We start from the raw sequence: 19,199 nt of genomic DNA, 5'->3' as shown, positions 1-19,199 counted from the left end.
AACATGATTTCTAAAAATTGGCATGATGGAAAAAGAACACAAATTTACCTCGAAATTTTACAAGAAAATCCTCTTCAATAGGTACTTTACTTTTTCAATTATTTTTTTTTGTATCAACTGAACTAAATAGGACACGTAAAGTATACGATATACATTTTTCAAATGGTTTTAATTTCGTTTATCGTCGGTGCTGCTCGACCCAATTAACATTAACCGTATTAGTACAGAAAGAATTTGGATTTGAGCTGAGGTAAGTCAGTAATTTAAAATATGCAGTGGTCATTATTTGGGTCAATTTTAATGATAATAATTGTAAATATAAATAAATAGACAACATCACATACGTAGACCCGATTCCAAAGTAAGTAACTATAGCACTTGTGTTATGGAAACCGAAAACAACGAAGGTACCACAAACAAGACGATATAGTAAAGTTTCTGCATTGACCCGGCCGGAAATCGAACTTGGGACCTTAGAGATGGCGACATCATGAAAGCCAATGTGCAAGTCACTCTATCACGGAGGTGGTAAAAAAAATGTGTAAAAGATCATCGCGTAAAATGTAACTAAAGTCAAAATAATAATAATACTATGTCTTTACTCCTCTGTTGTTACCACCTCAGTTAATAAGTAAAAATTTGCACAATGTTAATTACGACAGGTTTTCAGAGAAAGAATTCGTCGATATGGCATTTAAATAATGTTTATTGTTTGCGGTGTGACAGACGCGGTCCGGGCCGACCAAGTACGGAGTCCCGGCTTACGCGGCGGCAGTCGTACGACATCGATAACATCGTAATTCCGCAGTCAGTTGCAGCCAACACACGTCCGCAGATACTCACCTACAAGGAGATCGTCACGCCCAAGTACGTACTATCAAAATACAGTATTGGAGCTGCGAGCTGTTGTGCGCTTGCAAGCAGCTATAGTCCATCTGTTTAGGTACTTAAATAAATGTAAACAATCTTGAGATGTCTATTTAATGAAATATACATTTATAAAATATATTTTCCCTTACCTTCAAATACAAAATACAAATACTTAGCTTCATATGAAATTGCATGCCTATTTTTATACCTATTGATTTGTAAAGCATGTGTTTCAATAAAAAGATGTATCAAGATTGTTTACATTTAGTTAAGTACCTAAACAAATGGACTATAGTGAATTGCGCTATATTAATTTTTTTTATAATATCAATTGACGGAACGAACAAGTCGCGCGCCTGATGGTAAGCTTTAAATCGCAAAGTTCTGAAGGGCACTGCCACTGCGCCCGTCACCCTGAGACACAACTTGATAAGTCCCATATGCAATGTGTGGTGGCAGAAACAATTAAGGTGGTACTACCTGGAACGAACTCTTTCACAAGGACCTCTATTAGTGCTAAAATATTCATTCATTCATTTATTCAGTAGACTATCGACTGAATGTTACTTATGCTTATGCAATAGCCGAACTTGCGAATTTTAATCATATTCTGCACATTATTCGTCAGATTACGGGGTATAGATTCATTTTAATGTAAATTTTTCCAAGTTCATACATACACTACAAAACTATGTCTATTAAAAATACAAAGAGACATGTTTTAAATGAAATATTTTATTAAATGTTAACATGTTTCACCCTCGTGATATTCAATTATTTCTTGTGAAATTACTTCACTAGTTTTGTTATAATTATTAATACAAAGATCGAACACTTAAAATACCTTCGACCCGGCCGGATTCGAACTGACGTCTTCTAGCCGTGTCGGACACTATGCCAACTAAGCCACGGAACGAACCAGCGGACCTCACGAATTTCAAGTGCTTGTTTGTCGGATCTTTGTACTTGGTTTTCAACGATAGCCATTTATGAGAAATCTATGAAAGTATTTCATCATACTTTTCATAGAAGACGTCGGTTCAAATCTGGCCGAATTGAAGGAATTTTTTCTAAGTGCTAATTAAATTTACCTACTCTTAGTTAAATGTATGAATAATGATTTCTATATTAGTAGGTTTCATAATCTATTGTGTAAACCGTCAACAACAAATGCAACTGACAATTATAATATTTATGAAAACTGGTAAACCTGTAAATGTCATTTTACTCCCTCTTCAAAAAAGACCTGTAAATTGGGTAACCTGTAAGGTGAGAGCCTGTTTTCTTCTGTGTTTTATATAACAACCCTACACTAAAACAGGGTACAGTTATAACAATAATAACGCACACACCCAACCTAGCCCCGCACTAGGGAAACCCTGGGTCGTGGGTGCCATGGACAACCACAAATTACACCCAAAGTCACGAGAGAATTAAATGTAGGCCATACAAATATTTCTTCGGTCCGGGAATCGAACCTGGGACCTCTGCGTGGCAATCCGGCTTGGTAACCGTTCGGCCACAGAGGCAGTCAAAAATAGCCTTAAGTACGTAATTTTACTAAAAGAAAGAATATATTACAGGAAACATATAAAGGTGTTGTATTGAAATTGTTGATGGTTTTTGCAGATGGCGAGTAATGGATTTACCAGATTCGCCGCTCAACAATGGCGTCACGCATCGGATATCTACTGACAGTGAGGTAACAATGTAACATATTTATGCACGGGCGTAACAATCTGACCGTAGTTACCGCGATCTGTATGACAACCAAGCATGCCACACTTTTTGTACCTCCAATGCCGTCACAAGCGCTACTTGTGGTGGGAAACCTCCTGCGGCAATAAAGCGATTGATTAATATTTAATTTGTAGTCGCTGACCTCGCAGATTCTTCTAGCTCGTATTGGTACTTACAGCATATTGTATAGTTTCTATTTTGGAAACTTATTTATGTATGTGAATATCATGTTTTGTGTATATCAGCTGTTTGACCTGTGCAATCATGACCTGGATATTTATATATTCACTTGTAATGTTCATGCGCTAAAGCGTAACATCACGGACATTCTATTCAATTTTATTGAATAATTTGCCATTAGCACAGGTATTGAGTTGTTACATTTATATAAATGCATGTTGTTAAGAAATACTGTTCATTGTTCGTTCGTTTAATGCTCGCGTTTGTTTCTTTTCCTGTTTTTATTGAATGTAAGAAGCTGTCGGTTTTCCAAGAACAAATAAATAACAACAACAACAACGCACACACTCAACATAGCCCCGCACTAGGGAAACCCTGTGTCGCGGGTGCCATGGACACACACATAGACAACCACAGATTACACCCAAACTCAGGAGAGAAATAAATGTAGGTCATACAAATATTTCTCCCGGCCCGGGAATCGAACCTGGGACCTCTGCGTGGCAGTCCGGCATGGTAACCGTTCGGCCACGGAGGCAGTTAAATAAATTTGTCCAATGACTGGTTGTCCTTGAAATAGTGACATGTGACGATGTTTTTGTCCGTCCAGGAGGAGGACGTGTCCGACGCGGCGGTGGCGGCGCGGCACTCGCGCGCCGAAAGCCATGAGCGTAGCCGCTTCGTGCGCGCCAAGCGGCCGCGCCGCAACCACCACGAACTGCAGCCACAACCGCCGCAGCTGCAGCTGCCGCAACCGCCGCAATTGCCGTACCCGCAACAGCCGCTCGGCCCGCCGCCTCCGCCGCCGATTATTCCACACCAAGAGGTACGTTGCTACCATAACTCTATCTAGAATGCAGTAGTCCTGATCGTGTTCTTCTTTACAAATACACATCGAGTGTATAACCAGAAATAGAAACGAAATAAAGGCCATCCACCCCTGGTAACTCATCAGTGATAGATACATCGCTTATAAATATGAACTCTCGTTTGTACTGAAATATAGACAGGCCAACTACTGACCCGTATGTACGTCTCCGTGTATTCCAAAAATATCCTATATTTGTTATAATAAAGATAATATCCCTAACTATGCGGGGCTGTTCCATTCGATGGTGTGAGGAAAAACAGCTACACAAACGGAATCAAATTTCATCAGTAATGAAATCTGTAATTTTGCAATTTTCGTCCATTATAGGAAAGCTCAAGTGAAACTGGTCAATTTGAAGTGAAACTGGTCGATTTGAAGTGAAACAATTGACGACACGAGCGCAGTTGCCACAGTAAAGATATGGCAGAATAGTTTTCAAACCAATTAAATGACATTTCGTCTCTATTTCTGGTTATATACGCGATGCAATTTCAAATCTTTATTATTGGATTTCGTGCTGCGGTCATAACACCTAGTTAATAACAAAATGACAGACCCCATATCTTTCTACGCTAGTTTTGATTATAGTGACCCTCCCTACCGGCCCTTAGGGTATACGAGGAGCCTGACAAGTTCAGGTTCTGACTGCAGATCAGCCAGTGTACAGGTTTGTCACAGACTTCTGTCACTTGACTTCATGGTATAAAGAACAGAGGTGCCTTGGGTCTCTGCGGGACATTATTAATGAACTTATCTGGGCGCGTGCGCCGGATCCCGCTAACACCTCCGAGTAACGTTAACACCTTTCCTGCTTGCAGACTGTGAGACCGTACACCCCGCGGCAGTTTCCGCTAAGGGAAGATACATACCTCTCGATGCTTCAGGCGATGCCGGACGGGCACCGGCTGGGCAGCCCCGACCCGCCCGACGAGGACGACCGCTCCAGCACGCTGTCCCCGCTGTCGCCGACGCCCTTCGACGGCGACGACCCTGATGACGCCGAGTGGGATCCCAGTGCTGAGAAGGCCGAGCGCCGCAAGAGCGCCTTCAGATAAACCTTCAACTGAACTTGCATTGTAAGTTATGTATTCACTATCGAGTTTCGATACGCGGAACTGCAACGTCTTGGACGTACACGACTAAATTTCAAAAGATCTCCGAGTTCTCGACGGTCTTGCTGGTTATGTACTACGTGTCAGTTACACCAAGGACCAATAACTCTAGAGGACTGCTAATTGCGATACAAGATAGCATAGTCGGGTATTTAGTGCCTATAGGTACACCAGGTTTACCTGTCAGTATTCGAAATGCCATTTTCCAGAAATAACGTTTGCTTGAATTTTCTTAACCTCGAAAGTAATTTTGAGAGGAAAATGTTTGTTCTTTTAAACCTAACTTAACCTATCCTAACCGAACCTAATCGTGTCGTTGCGATAAACATTCAATTTCAATTATAATTCAGTTTTCGGTGTAATGAAAAACAGAACAAACGTTATTACGGAAAAAAAATTTAAGTTTCTGATAGATTACCGTACTCCAGATGTCGCGACGATTATATTAAAGAGGATTTATAGTCTATCTTTTTTGAAGACGGAGTAAAATGACAGTGCGTTATGCAAGTGGTTGCCCGCTTGCGAGCAGCTAGTGATTGCAGTCGATAAATATTCTATCGACTATCGAGTGAACATTGGTTACGCTTATGAAATAAATACGCGACATTGTTTCATTTGATTCATCATCATCGGCCAACTGCTGGGCACAGGTTCATTTGAATTGTTGATTTTTGAAAATTCATTCATACATACACTAAATTTAGAAGTATGTGTATTAAAAATATAAAGAGGAGACATTTTCAAGTTTTTCATTTTAATTTAACTCAATTTTAATTTTTATACCAAATCCGCCTGTCTTAAAATGTCTAAGACTAAAAATTGATTTTGACACTAATGAACAACTGTCAAAATAAGAATAAAGAATACAATAACACAATTAATAATCATTAGAACGTCTTAACATTCACAATTTAGTAATTTTTGGCAAAGTGTTATCTACTTTCTATCTATCGATAAAATCGTCGACAACTACTACATGACTATTTAAAATTTTACTAAAACTGGCAATCTTGTAAATGTCGTATACCCATCATTAAAAAAGACAAACTATAATTTATATCCACGTGCATTTACATAATATAAACTACTTCCAGGAATTATGACATTTTTCAGATATACGATTTATTGGTCCATGGTTACACAAATACAAACTGCCTAGGGTTCTCACTAACTCTTGCCCATTGACCATTGTTATATAAAAGTATAACATCAAAATCTATACTAAACTATTTCTAACTACAAAATATCGCTTAAGGCTTTCGGTCCCCCTAGCTTGATTTTAGGCTGTCATTAAACTGTGGCAGTTAATTTATGTATGGAATGAATTTCTTAATGTTGTAAAAACTGCGATTATATAGTCACTATAAATAAAAGCATCTCAATTCAACGTGATGTGATCATTCATATTGGCTGAGACTGAACTCAATTTCGTTGTATCTGTGTAAATATTATTATATTTAGTTACATTAACTGAAATATCAACTAAGTTAGCGCTTTTCATTTTTAGTTATGTTTTAAACCATTTTTTATATTGTATAATATGCTTAATAACAAATGCAAGTAACAAAAATTATTTGCGGATTTCTTATAAAACAATGAAAAACTCAAGAATACTGTCAGCGTACTATTAATCAATACATTTTATGTTTCGATTACACATTTTTGACACAAATTTAAAGTACTAATAAGTAAGTGTAAGGTAAAATCTACATATATAATGGTTTGTTGCAATTGTAAATACGACAGACATATTTTAAAGCATTTATGAGAATTTCAATAATCCTATATTCACAAGACGCACGGATAACAACAGCTAACTTGTAGGCCTTTTAAATTGTCTTTCCGGTTCAGTGTTGCCATTTTAAACTACTCAATTATCTATCAAAGTTTTTTAACTACAAATACTTTGCCAAACTTTTGACTAATTATTTGCCAAACTTTTGACTTGACTGGTTTTGGAGCCGGAAAGACGGCGCTACTACATAGTTAGGTAGGTGTGAAAGTGTATAAGTAGGTTTTATTGTAACTTTAGACAATACTGGTTTGTAATGTCATTACTTTATTTAGTTAATGTACAAGCAACAAAAGCTAGTTTTATACTAATAAGATTTATAATTTTATTATCAACAGTAAGTAAGTGTTGAGCGCTGTTTGCCCGTGTATAGTTGTAGTTTATTTTGTAAAGCTATTGTTTAATTAATGTCCAAACTCCTGAAAGCTTTATTGTTTGTAAGATCCGATTACAATAAGATGTAAGATAAGTTTCGCTTCACAATAATGTTTATTGTTAAGGAACTGAGCACCCGCTATTGTACAACTCGCATACATTTTTACACTCTTTTTTACATTCCTTTGAATCATTTAGAAAGCATAACACCATAACATCTAATTTAGAAAGAGAGCAATAATCATGTGTGATGATGAGCGGATTACTATAAACAATTTCCTGGGAATTGTAATGTACAAACATGTTTTGAATTTGCATACTACTTTTGAAGTCCTTAGGTAAAGCAGTAGAACTTGTTATAATTTACAGAAATCGTGAGTTTTGTCTATTGTTGCAAAAATATTAATGCCTCATTACCTAACCTTGTACTGCGAAACAGCTCCGTGGCATTGCAGCTATTTCTACTAATTATTTGTTGGAGTTTGATTAATTAATTTAATTAAGTAATTCATAAAAAAATAATTTAACTGCCTCAGTGACCGAGCGGTTACCATACCGGACTGCCACGCAGAGGTCCCCGGGTTCGATCGGGCCGGGAGAAATATTTGTACGGCCTACATTTATTTCTCTCGTGAGTTTGGGTGTAATTTGTGGTTGTCTACGTGTGTGTCCATGGCACCCGCGACACAGGGTTTCTCTAGTGCGGGGCTATGTTGAGTGTGTGCGTTATTATTATTGATGATGAGTGGAAACATCCAGAAAAGACCAATCTAATTGTCTGTGAAAGTTTAATAGAAACAGCCGGAAAGATAATCTAATTATCTATCAAATTTTAAAAGATGATCTAATTATTTGTGAAAATTTAACAGATAATTAATTAATAAACACAGCTGGAACGACAATCTAAACTAATAATCTGTCAAAGTTTAAACAGACAATTAGGAGAAACAACCAGAAAGATAATCAAATTATATATGAAAGAAATCTGATTTTAAAGGCAAACACTGAGCCGGAAAAACAATACCAATTGCAACAGGCTGTTTTTCGGTTTATGCGGTTAGCCTGCAGGAAGTTTCTACAAGTCGAAATTACTTCGTTAGAAACTAAAAAATATACGACTTTGTCACAAAGTTGCTCATGTTTGTACATTCTATACACATATTGACTCTTTCAGCACGAATGGGCGTAACTTAAGAATTGTATCGGAAAAATGTTACATAGATCGATTCTGAATTTAATTTTAGTATACTGTGGCGTAAATAATTCGTTATCGTGAAAATTGTAACCTACGCCTATTAGTGTTTTAACCGGCGATAATTTAGTGTTGGGGTAGAATCTGACATTGTCTTTTGTGTAACTTAAAATTTAATTTGATTTAAGCATGTCGATGTTTTATTTTGCTGTGGCAATATCATCGTGTGTCTTATTCCAGCGTGACTATGGTCGAGTTTTTGAAATTTAGCCAGAAAGAAAGTCGCTATTCGGTTAATCGGTAGTCGGTTTTAGTCGCAAAAAATTTCGCGACGAGAACCGACTAATTCAGGATTTTTTTTGGGTGCAATCAGATCTAAGCTAGGAGCTGTGGTTCTCGAAATTTAAAAATGCTGCCGCCGGAATAAGCTTTTTTCAACGTGGACAGTAAAACACCTTAATAACTTCAAAACGGCGTAACGACTAAATGTAGTTTTTTACGACTAAATCACGACTTTTTTTTATTGTAATCAGATCTAAACTAGGTGTTGTGGTTCTCGAGATTGAGAAATGGTGGACAGTAAAACACCCTTATAACTTTTGAACGGTGGACCGACTAAATCTAGTTTTTTGCCACTAGAACAGACTAAATAGTGGCTTTTTTTCTGGCTAGTCAAATTTTAAAAACTGCCCATGGTCACGCTGGAATAAGGCACACAATGTCATCGACAAGTAGGTGTAAGATTGCCCTAAGCCGCGTAGCGACGTGTACATATAGGAGTAACAATGGGGCACCGAATAGTAACTAATAGACTGGCTACAAATAAATAAAAGGAATCTCTATAAGAGTGTTTCAGGTTACGTGCCTCGTTCCAACGTCTTTCTACAGTAAACTCCCCTTTTGTTTCTGCATGAAAATCTTTTAAAGCGCTTTAGTGTATGTATGACCAGTGTTATAACTGTAAAATTTTAATCTTCGTAATTTGTCTTATAAATCTTAGATTCCTTAGCATGTAATAATGAAATGTGATACCTGAAGATTGCATGTCGCGTGAACGGGTGTTGAATGAACGTGTGTACAGCTCACCATAGCCAGCTAAGGATATTTTGTTTCAATTTCAATTCAATGTTTCAGTTTTGAAATATCAAGTTTGGAACACATTAAAATTGTAAGTTGAAAATTTTCGTTTTTTAATTTAGGCTTTTACATTTGCTTGTGTCATAAATACTGTAATATGTAATGAAGAATGAAGTTGTATTTGAACGTTTCTATATAATATAGTGTGAGAAGCCAAAGTCTTCTTGTTGTTTGTAGCATAAGATTAGGTTTAAGTTTTCTAAGTGACAACTTGAGTCAGGTAAAATGCGCTTGAGAAATACATGTCCTGTAAAGTATAAAAAGAATAAAAAGTTTAAATTGAAGAGTTATTTTTTGTTTGATTTCTTAACCTAAAATTCTCCTCGCCTGGCATTTGAGCCAAATCGTAAATTCAGTCTTTAGATTTCAAAGATAAGCAAATTATACCTGGAATCGTGAAAATGATGTATATTTATTGGTAGGGTCGATTCCCCTGAAAAGAAAGAATACGAGCCTCTAATGCTGGAGCCTCTGCCGGACTGCCACGCAGAGGTCCCAGGTTCGATTCCCGGGCCGGGAGAAATAGTTGTATGGCCTACAATTATTTCTCTCGTGAGTTTGGGTGTAATTTGTGGTTGTCTATATGTGTGTCCATGGCACCCGCGACACAGGGTTTCCCTAGTGCGGGGCTATGTTGAGTGTGTGCGTTATTTATATAAAAAAAAAAAAAAAATGGAGATGAAAAAATTAAACAATAGTAAAAGCGTTAATATATATAATTCGTATAACATTCATACAGACAATAATAGTAGCGTCTGTGACTAGCACATCTACAATTATAAATATCCTAGAATCCGTTCATGTTGTATTACATCAACTAAATGCTGCAAAAACAAAGTTTCTATCAAATTCAATTGATATTTATGAAAATATACGTGCAACAAAGTAATGCACAGTCGGCATCGTCAGTAGCTCAAGTTTCCCGTCACTTACGGCATAGTTATAATCACGTTATAATGGTTCTCTAAAGTCTAACAAATCCAACTCACGCGCAGGATCATATATTTTAAAAACCACCCCCCACCTGAAAAAGCCGATCATTGTTACTATTTTATTCTTTTTTTCATAATATAGAATTTTTTTGCTGTTATAATAATAATATAATGTTTCACCTACATATATTTATACTAATGTTTATTCAAAGATAGTTTCTCGGCGGATGCCTTTTTTTCCGCCTTCCTAATATTTACAAATTTCATTATTATGTTATTAATTATTATCAATGATCGCTTACCATAAAAAGCCAAGAAAAATTTTTATAACAAAGGAAATGAAACTATTTTACCGGATCTAAATCGCGTATATTATGATTTTTGTACAACAACAAACAACGCACACACTCAACATAGCCCCGCACTAGGGAAACCCTGTGTAGCAGGTGCCATGGATACACACATACATAGACAACCACAAATTACACCTAAACTCACGAGAAAAATAAATGTAGGCCATACAACTATTTCTCCCGGCCCGGGAATCGAACCTGGGACCTATGCGTGGAAGTCCGGCATGGTAACCGTTCGGCCACGGAGGCAGTTAAGGTACCGAAAAATAATTTCATTTCCTATGTATAACAATCGCGAAAACCTAAGAACTCAAAATATATACCAACAAGTCTTTGTTTAGACTGGAAATGTTCAAAAATATATATTAATTTTTACGTGGAGTTCACATGACCACGTCTACATAGATGCCGACTACAGATTCTGATGTTAACTGTACATACCCAAAACTTGAACTAAATTACCAAAATTAGCAGCCTTGGTATAATAAAGCCATATGTGATCATACGATAAGTGCATTTATCACGTGAAAGTATTATTTTAATTACTTATTTTGATTATTACTCATATTGATTATTTTCTTTGTTTACTTGTTTGTGTCTATATTTATTTATTGTATGTAACATGTAGTACTATATACATATATTTGAATTGTGGTATTCCAATTTATGACGGGCCATGGCAAAATAAAAGCATTGCCCTCAGATGCTAAGTCAAGGGCCCTTTTCACAAGCTTTTTTATTTTATCTTTATTTTTTTTTGTTTGAAATTTATGTATTTGGCATGCCAAATAAAGATGATTTTATTTTTATTTATAAAAATATTGCGAACTACACGAAACAAATTATGTATAATATATGTGAAATTTTATAACTCTCGTACTTTAGCATATAAAATTTATCAACTAATTTAGATCATACAATCTTTAAACCTCAAAAGTTGCAATTTCGCAGATGTGGCGTTATTACACCAAGGTCGCCAATTACGTGTCACAAATCTTTAAAATAAAATTGAAAAACCATTTCGACACTTGAACATTAAAATAGGAGTAAAGATATTTATCTTCAAAGTTTCCACACAAATACTGTAACGCTGTTCCTATACTTAATAAATACAATAATGGTTAAGTACAAACATACATACAAAAATCTAAATCTTATCCAATACATGATTGTATGTATATTAAAATTGTATAACGACACAACCTATTTTTACTAAAAATATTATCTGTCAGAAAAAATCACTTTTAAACAATCAACTGGCGTACAAACAACATTACTCGTTTTCTTTACCTGCACAGTATTCATGCACGGCACGCCCGTTATTCTTGTTACTTTTGACCTGGCTATAAAATGCATCTTCAATTTTGTACTTTAATTGAACATAGCTAAACTTGCAACAGAGAACCCACGAGCGAGACAATATTTTTTTTCGTGCTGTGCCACTCGAAGCTATAAATCGTAAAGACCCAACAAGGGGCACAGCCACTGCGCCCATCAGAGAGACGGGTTATATTTTGAAGTAACATTGGGCGTTTAGCCTTTCCCCATTGTAGTTTTCTGGGTCTGGATTGAAGTGCTAACCCAAAAGGAAAGTCGCGCTGAAAAATTATATTACAATGCTAATTACATAACAGTGAGTCATTGGCGGGAGGAATTAACGCACGAACATCAGAGTATCTCTATGGCATGAAGTTAATATTTGACATTAGCAATTTCTAACATACAAAAATTATTACACCAAACGAGATATGCAAATCAAACTTAGCGCTAACGAAAATATTAAAGAAATAAAGTGGTCAGCCATTCTGACGTCAGGTTGGCTTGACCACTTTACGTTTTTCATGGTTCTAGCAGTATATAATTTACTTTTTTTTATATATAACTATTTACTATCTAATTTCTACCTAAACATACTTCACTTTCACTATTTTAGGAAGCTTGTATTATTTAAAAAATGATAATAAAACGCCATTATAAAAGTTATCTTCTAAAAAAGACAGTTTATCTTCTCCATGTCATTGTTAATAATACTTATTCAGGCGCTTAGAACATGCCAAGAATGGTTTCTGGATTATCTTTGCAAGCAATATTTTATAACAATTATTATATTAATTACTAGTTGAATTCACTATTACAAATGTAAACTCCATTTGTAGGTATTAAGGAATGCGAACGAATTACAATCAGTTAACTAATAATTATAATTGTTTAGTTGTCATTTACTATCAAATAAGAAAAAATAGAAGCACCGCTAATATTTTAACCAATCAGGAGGCAGTAGAGCGTTTGACTAGTGACATATTTGACATTTTAATCACCAAAGGACGATGTTCTTTTTTCGGCATATTCTAAGCGCCTGCAATAGTATTATTGGCACGGAGAAGATAAATTGTCTTTTAGAAGACAACTTTTGTAAAGGCGTTTTATTATTTTTTTTAATAATAGAAGCTTCCTAATGTAGGGAAAAAGAAGTATGTTTAGGTAGTAAATAGTTATATAAAAAAAAGTAAATTATATACTGCTAGAACCATGAAAAACGTAAAGTGGTCAGCCAACCTATAGCGCTAAGGTAGAAAATATGTCAATAAAGGTACTAAATAGTAGGAAAATAGGTAATAAATAATGAGCAAAGTTCATTTGTACATCTCGTTTGGTCCAGCCATCCTGACGGACACAAACTATTAGGTTTTTTTTGTGAAAACTTTTAGGCCAAGCGTGTAAGATATTCGTAACAATGAATAATAGTGATTTTTTGACGCTGATTGACTCGGTGTCTTCTAAGGATATTTTCATTGTATCGGAAGAAAAAAATCGGGACAGTAAAAGTTGGCCAAATTTTTTTTTTTTCATACTTTAAAAGCCGAAATACTTATTCGGGCAAAAATCATTTAAATAGTGTTTCAAATTTAATTTAATGAAACTAAAATATCATCGAGTATATAATCAGATACTCGATGTGAAATATGGAACGCTGAACGCTTATAGCGTTTATGTAAAAAGTTTTATGGCACTCAAAAGTTTTTGCACAGACTTCGCTGAGACAGGCTCTTCGATCTAAATTTAAAAACAAAATTTCACATTTGACTCTGATTTGTTATTAAGAGTTTATGGTTAGCCTGTAAAATGGCCACCACGTTAACAAAATAGCACGTCAATAGATTGTTTCATAATATATGTGTAACCAACCCCCTTAAATGTGTTTATGAATTCCGACACAACACAGTGCAGGAGTTAAAAGACGCCATTCATTATCATTTAAACAACATTCACTACACATTTTTGTCTAAAGCCACTACATGTGTTCTGAAACGTTTCTGTAAATAGCAAGATGGAGGTCATATTGAACATTTGTTTCAACAAATTTTAATTAAAAATTAGTTCCAGTAAGTAGAAAAAATTGTTTTTTTATTAAATTTGTCCAATTTCGGCTGTCCCGATAAATTTATCCGAAACAATTAAATGATCCTAACAAGAAACTGAAGCGACCATCTTTAAAAGAAATTAGAAAATATTATTCATTTCATGGACAACTCGCTCACTCACCCAACAAATTGACTGTGCCAAAATAGTTTTCACAAAAAAAAGACTTAATAGTTTCTAAGACAGTTTCCTTGTCCTATGGTTTAGGATTTCCCATGCTGCGCAGTTTAAAAAAAACACAGTGTATATACCTCCTTATATCAATTATTTTCCTATATACTAAATCTATGATTATTTTCGTGAAATGATATACATAACATGGCACTACTTTATTATATACGCGAAACGCGATAATTCTTGTTATATAGAAAATGTATAATACATATTGCTTATTTTCTATTAATAGAGAACTTATAAAATCACATTTTACGAATACTGCAAAACAAAATTCTAAAATTACATGAACGTTATCTTACGTCAGAGCTACACAGCCTTTAATATTATTACGATAAATGCTTTAGGAATGTTTCTTTATAGCTACCGTTATTTTTAACTATTAGTAATATTAGCAGAGATAAGAATAGGCACCCTATATTTATCCAAAATTGAAGGGAGAAAATACACGTAAAGAAGATAATACTCCCTTTGATACTTCTACAGACTTCTATTCTATTCTAGATTTCGATGTGTAAAAAGCAATAAGTTCACTAGTGTATTTAGATGAAAAGTTTTGTAAGAGTATGTAAACATACATATAATTAATTTGTTTTGCGTTTTATGTTTAATTTGGGGACTTCAGAGAGAACTCTTATCCACTCTATGTGATCTCACAGTGACTTGACCTTTTTATACACCCCTATTCTGATCATTCAATTAATTAATATCATTGTTTACAAAAACTTACGTTTTGCATTTCACGTTCAGAGGGCTGTTTTGAAGGTGTAGTACATGTATGTGTTAACTTAAATTTTGATAGCATTTAATACGAAAAACTTTTACTATGAAGTTCTCTGAAATCGAGAAAACAGATAATATTTTTATCCAACCATTCCAATGGATCGAAATTGTGAATATTTAGTAAGAGACAACTGATATTATTTCCATGATTTAAAAGAAGTGATCATGGGTAAAGTTGAGTGCATTAACTACGGGCAACGCCGTCCTTCAAGTACAAGGTATTTTAGTTAACGCCCTGTACCAGTTAAAGTTAAACTTTTGCTAGATGTATTGTTATATTTCCCTACTAAAAATTCCAGGTTCTTTATACAAGTTACATAATCAAATGTAACTGCGCTGTTACACGCTATTTATAAGTTTAAATAAATATGTTGAAAGATTGGCAGTTTTCCGCATTTTATTTATCATACATAATCTATGCACAAAAACCTTTAAGTAATAGGGCCTATTCCTTTCATACGTATGTAAGGGGGCTATAAATAAATTTTTTGTAGCTATTTATCACCAACTATGAGTATCGCAAGTTAAAACGAGTTATAAGGTTGAGAATATCCATGGTTTGGTGGTAAATGAGTTAAATACACAGAACAAAATTATTTTTTTTTTTCACCTAATATAAACACTTATTAATAATAATAAACTCGGTGTTATCGTTGGGTTTCTACAAACAATTGGCAAATTTAAATTATTTTTTTAACTTAGAAGCCATTCTAAATTATGGTCAGATAAATGGCTTTATCACCAAACCCTTGGTATCATCCCGTACAAATAGGGTGTGATATTATTAGTAGTATACATAGTGATGTCGAAAGGGTGATAATGTCATTTTAGGTATCTAAACGTCGAAAATGAAAGTACTTTTTCGAATCTAAACCGCGTATATGTTTCTTCAAACAAACCAAGTTTCGGCCCGTTTCTAGGTCACAGCTGACGGAAATAATGAATTCATCAATCAGTTATGTCTAATGTTAATTTAGCACCCTATTTTGCTACAAAAGTAACTGCTAATAGTTACAAAAGGTAATAATTTAAATGAATTATTTTCAATTTACTAAAATTATTCCAATTTACGCTATATGACGTTTTGCAAAATGTCTTATTTTAACAATATGTATTTATTATGATTATGGAATGATTTAGATTCAAAAAAATAGTTTAATTACCAATGTGTAACAATCGCGAAAACCTATGTTGGACAGTGACATTACAGACTAAAGTCACTTCTAGAGGTAGGCCTCACTGACCAAACTACTTATTCCTTCTTATTTAGTTGATATTCCTAGAAATTTCCTGAATCCGTCGTGCATTGCATTCGCGGCAATAAAGGTGCTCGTCCAGCGGGTAACAGCCGCGGCCCTCTTCGCGGGAACAGAGTGACGCGCCGCAATCCTCACACGCATAACACGCTATGTGGAAGCTCTTATCCAATGCTACTATACGTACTGTTTCCTCTGCACCGCCTTCGGGTACAATTGGCTCGCGACAACGGGCACAACGTGGCGCGTACCTGCGAACAAAAACTGATATTTGGCGGATTTTACACGCACACATGTACACGTATCGGATGCGTAAGCAAGCATTCAGTCGAAAACGCGGAAATATATAAAAAAAAGATAAGCCAATTCTTATCAATAAAAGCAGACAGCAGAAGAAATGTGATAATAATTTTAAATCTCCAAGCCGAAAGCAGTGAATATGTTATATGCCTTGGCAAGTCAAATATGCAATTAAAGAATTAAAATATCCCTTAGAGTCCGTTAAGCCTCACCTTTTATGAAAATCTTCAATACAATGAATACGATTCACTGCGTCCACTGTAAATGGTATTCCATCAAGGCTCTTCTGACACACTACACAGGTGAAGCACTTAGGGTGATATGGTTTGCCAGTTGCTCGTAGTATACGGTCCAAAATGGGGTCACCACACACACAGCATTTTTCTAGTGTGTCAAGGTAGTCTCGTTCACACAATGCTCTCCCCTGCACTGCGTAGAATGGTCGACCCTGAAAATGTGTGACGTTTGTTATACAACAGATGTCAGCATGTGATATAGTTACAATGCTGTTCATGTGAGTACATACAAAGTGTTACTTATTAAATTTCTATATGTAACAATTTAATAATCTTGATTGCATTTAATGCAATTACATACAAAGATTTAATAAAATTTAAAGCAAAATGGTGCAAGTCTACTTATGAAGAATTATTTGTAATTCAATCAGGTACTTTTTTGATACTGCATAATGTGTCTTATGCTAATGGGTTCTGGATAGCAAAATTTTGGAGGCCTATACGGAGGTAGCTACCTATTGTGTTAGAGTAACTGCTCGAATTTGTGTGCAGGCTTTCACATTGCATGAGTCCCTGTGAGGGGAACATTAGATACTTTTCTGCTGCATTGTGTATAAGGATTTATGTGCAAGAGTAGAGCCAGGCCAGCTCGAAATAAAGACCTTAACGTGAGCACTTGTGGGAAGAGGTAAGGCGAAATAATAGAAAGAAAAATCAACTATTGAAAACTTGCAAAAAGGGAGAGTGGGACAATATACCCCAGACAACTGTAAAAAAAACTGATACAGTGAATGAGTAAGGGGATGGTGTGTGTTAATAAAATCAGAGGTAGCAATACCCCCGATTATGTGCAGCAAAACCTTGCAATAACAATTTAAATTTGAAAAAATAGCAGTATTTTTATTAAGACCAACTATTAAAATAATAAAAACTGAATTTTAACTCTTTCGTAATACAAAACATGGCTTTTAAAACATTTTGACAGATGCCCTAATTTTTTTGCTCACCATTGTAATTTCTATGACTTCCACAATAATGATCAAACTAACCAAGTAAGCAGTAATAAAAGCCTATCACATTATTATTAAAGAAAATGTGTATTTCCTATACAAATCCTGGCTTACATTGAGACTAAAGGCACCATCAAAGTATAATACGCTAAACAAAAACATGTGTAAGTCCCACCTGTAGGTTGATTCCACATTGTTGACAACAGAAGCACTTGATGTGATAGATCCTCTCCATAGCCGTGCACCCAGTGGTTTCTCCCATGATTTTCTCTCCACAACGATAGCAATTACCACAATACAGCTGATCATCTGGTTCTGGAGTGGGCTCCGGTACTGGGCCTACGTACCCGCCATAAAGGGACGTACCGGAAAGCTGGCTGCAAGGACGGGGGTTTATAGGTTCGTACAACGATTCGTAAGTGGAGGACGTCTGAGAACCACCATATGTGGAGAAGTCTTGAGCGTTAACAGAGGCAGAAGACGGCGGATACGCTGAACCCGGTCGCCTTAACTCGCTGTAGTTGGATTGCGCTCCTAAATCACTAATCCGTGATACTTCGGACCGCGCGTCCCGCTCATAAATACCTTCCGCCACTTGTCTTTGGATCGGAATATTGGAATAAACGTGGTTTGTACCTCCTGGAGGCAGTAAATTACTGTACAACAGCACATCACCGCTTCGAGCCCGTGCTGTGTTCCTCACAATACAACTTTTTACTGGCACTAAATTGGAGTATGTAGAGCTTGCCCTGCTGCCAGATTCCAGCCTAGATGAGTAGGAAGGTTCACAAACTGATTTCACCATGCAGCTCTGAGGCACTTGCGGTAATGGAGCTTTGTTTTTCTTAGGCGGAATCGAGGGTTTCATCTTGGCTGCATTTATATCATCTTGCAATTTCGAGTCTAACTCGTTAGCGTAGATACGCAAATCAGCTAACTGCTTGTCGAGAGTACTCATGGTTGCAATTTCTAATCCACCAATAATAAGTTTTTATACAAGTTTATTTGTTAATTCCTAAAATTGTAACTCGGTAAATTGATAACGCCTCGTTTGATGCAGTCATTTGACATGACATGACAGCTCGGTGCTCAGTTCACTTCACTTTTTATTTTTATGGCTCCATCAATATGAGAACTGATGATTTTGCCAATGTCACAGTTGAAAGAAAAAAAAACGAAACAAAAAAAAAATTTTCGCTAAGCTCTAATAGGACATTAACCGGTGTTGGTAAGTTGGACTACGGGAGTACTCAGTTGAGAATGTAAAACAAAACAACAAAACAATATTTATAAATATATGTTATTTAAGTGGATAATATTACATAGAGTAACAATATGGGGGGAGAACACTAAAGTTAAGAGGTTGTTTATGTTAATGGGGCGGGGGAATTTTGGAGAAAGTAAGTTATAAAGTGGAACAGCAATATTAGGACAATTGAAAAAAATGTGTTCCAAGGTACCGTCTT

General features: G+C 35.6%; 2 protein-coding genes across 7 annotated transcripts in view; one reads left to right on the top strand and one right to left on the bottom strand.

Annotated features, from left to right (window-relative positions):
* The window catches only part of LOC113229497 (KAT8 regulatory NSL complex subunit 1), a 29,639-nt gene extending 24,573 nt beyond the window's left edge, over window positions 1–5,066 (top strand). For 2 of the 5 annotated variants that reach the window (XM_026463100.1, XM_026463101.1), the window contains exons 8-11: window positions 727–867; window positions 2,500–2,572; window positions 3,401–3,616; window positions 4,480–5,066. In XM_026463100.1, coding sequence (XP_026318885.1) covers window positions 727–867; window positions 2,500–2,572; window positions 3,401–3,616; window positions 4,480–4,716 — 667 coding nt within the window. In that variant the 3' untranslated portion in view covers window positions 4,717–5,066. The remainder of the gene's footprint in view (window positions 1–726; window positions 868–2,499; window positions 2,573–3,400; window positions 3,617–4,479) is intronic. The other 3 variants (XM_026463104.1, XM_026463105.1, XM_026463103.1) reach the window with 3 other exon arrangements.
* A 9,295-nt stretch (window positions 5,067–14,361) lies between these two features.
* Window positions 14,362–18,923, bottom strand: LOC113229579 (lipoma-preferred partner homolog). Of its 2 annotated transcripts, XR_003310423.1 has the most exons (4): window positions 17,909–18,923; window positions 16,700–16,935; window positions 16,095–16,438; window positions 14,362–14,984 (listed from the first exon to the last, which is right to left on the bottom strand). XR_003310423.1 is itself a non-coding variant. In XM_026463230.1 (3 exons), the coding sequence occupies exons 1-3, from the start codon at window positions 18,689–18,691 to the stop codon at window positions 16,198–16,200; spliced, it is 1,260 nt and encodes a 419-aa protein (XP_026319015.1). In that variant the 5' UTR covers window positions 18,692–18,923; the 3' UTR covers window positions 15,886–16,197. The 2 variants fall into 2 exon arrangements, 1 of the variants encoding a protein (XP_026319015.1); XM_026463230.1 differs by lacking the exon at window positions 14,362–14,984 and having other exon boundaries at window positions 15,886–16,438.
* Window positions 18,924–19,199: the final 276 nt, after the last annotated feature.

Source organism: Hyposmocoma kahamanoa, unplaced genomic scaffold, assembly GCF_003589595.1.
Source record: "Hyposmocoma kahamanoa isolate Upper Pololo Valley unplaced genomic scaffold, ASM358959v1 62, whole genome shotgun sequence".
Lineage (NCBI taxonomy): Eukaryota > Metazoa > Arthropoda > Insecta > Lepidoptera > Cosmopterigidae > Hyposmocoma > Hyposmocoma kahamanoa.
The sequence above is the reverse complement of the archived record's forward strand: the minus strand, read 5'-3'. Positions and strand labels throughout refer to the sequence as shown.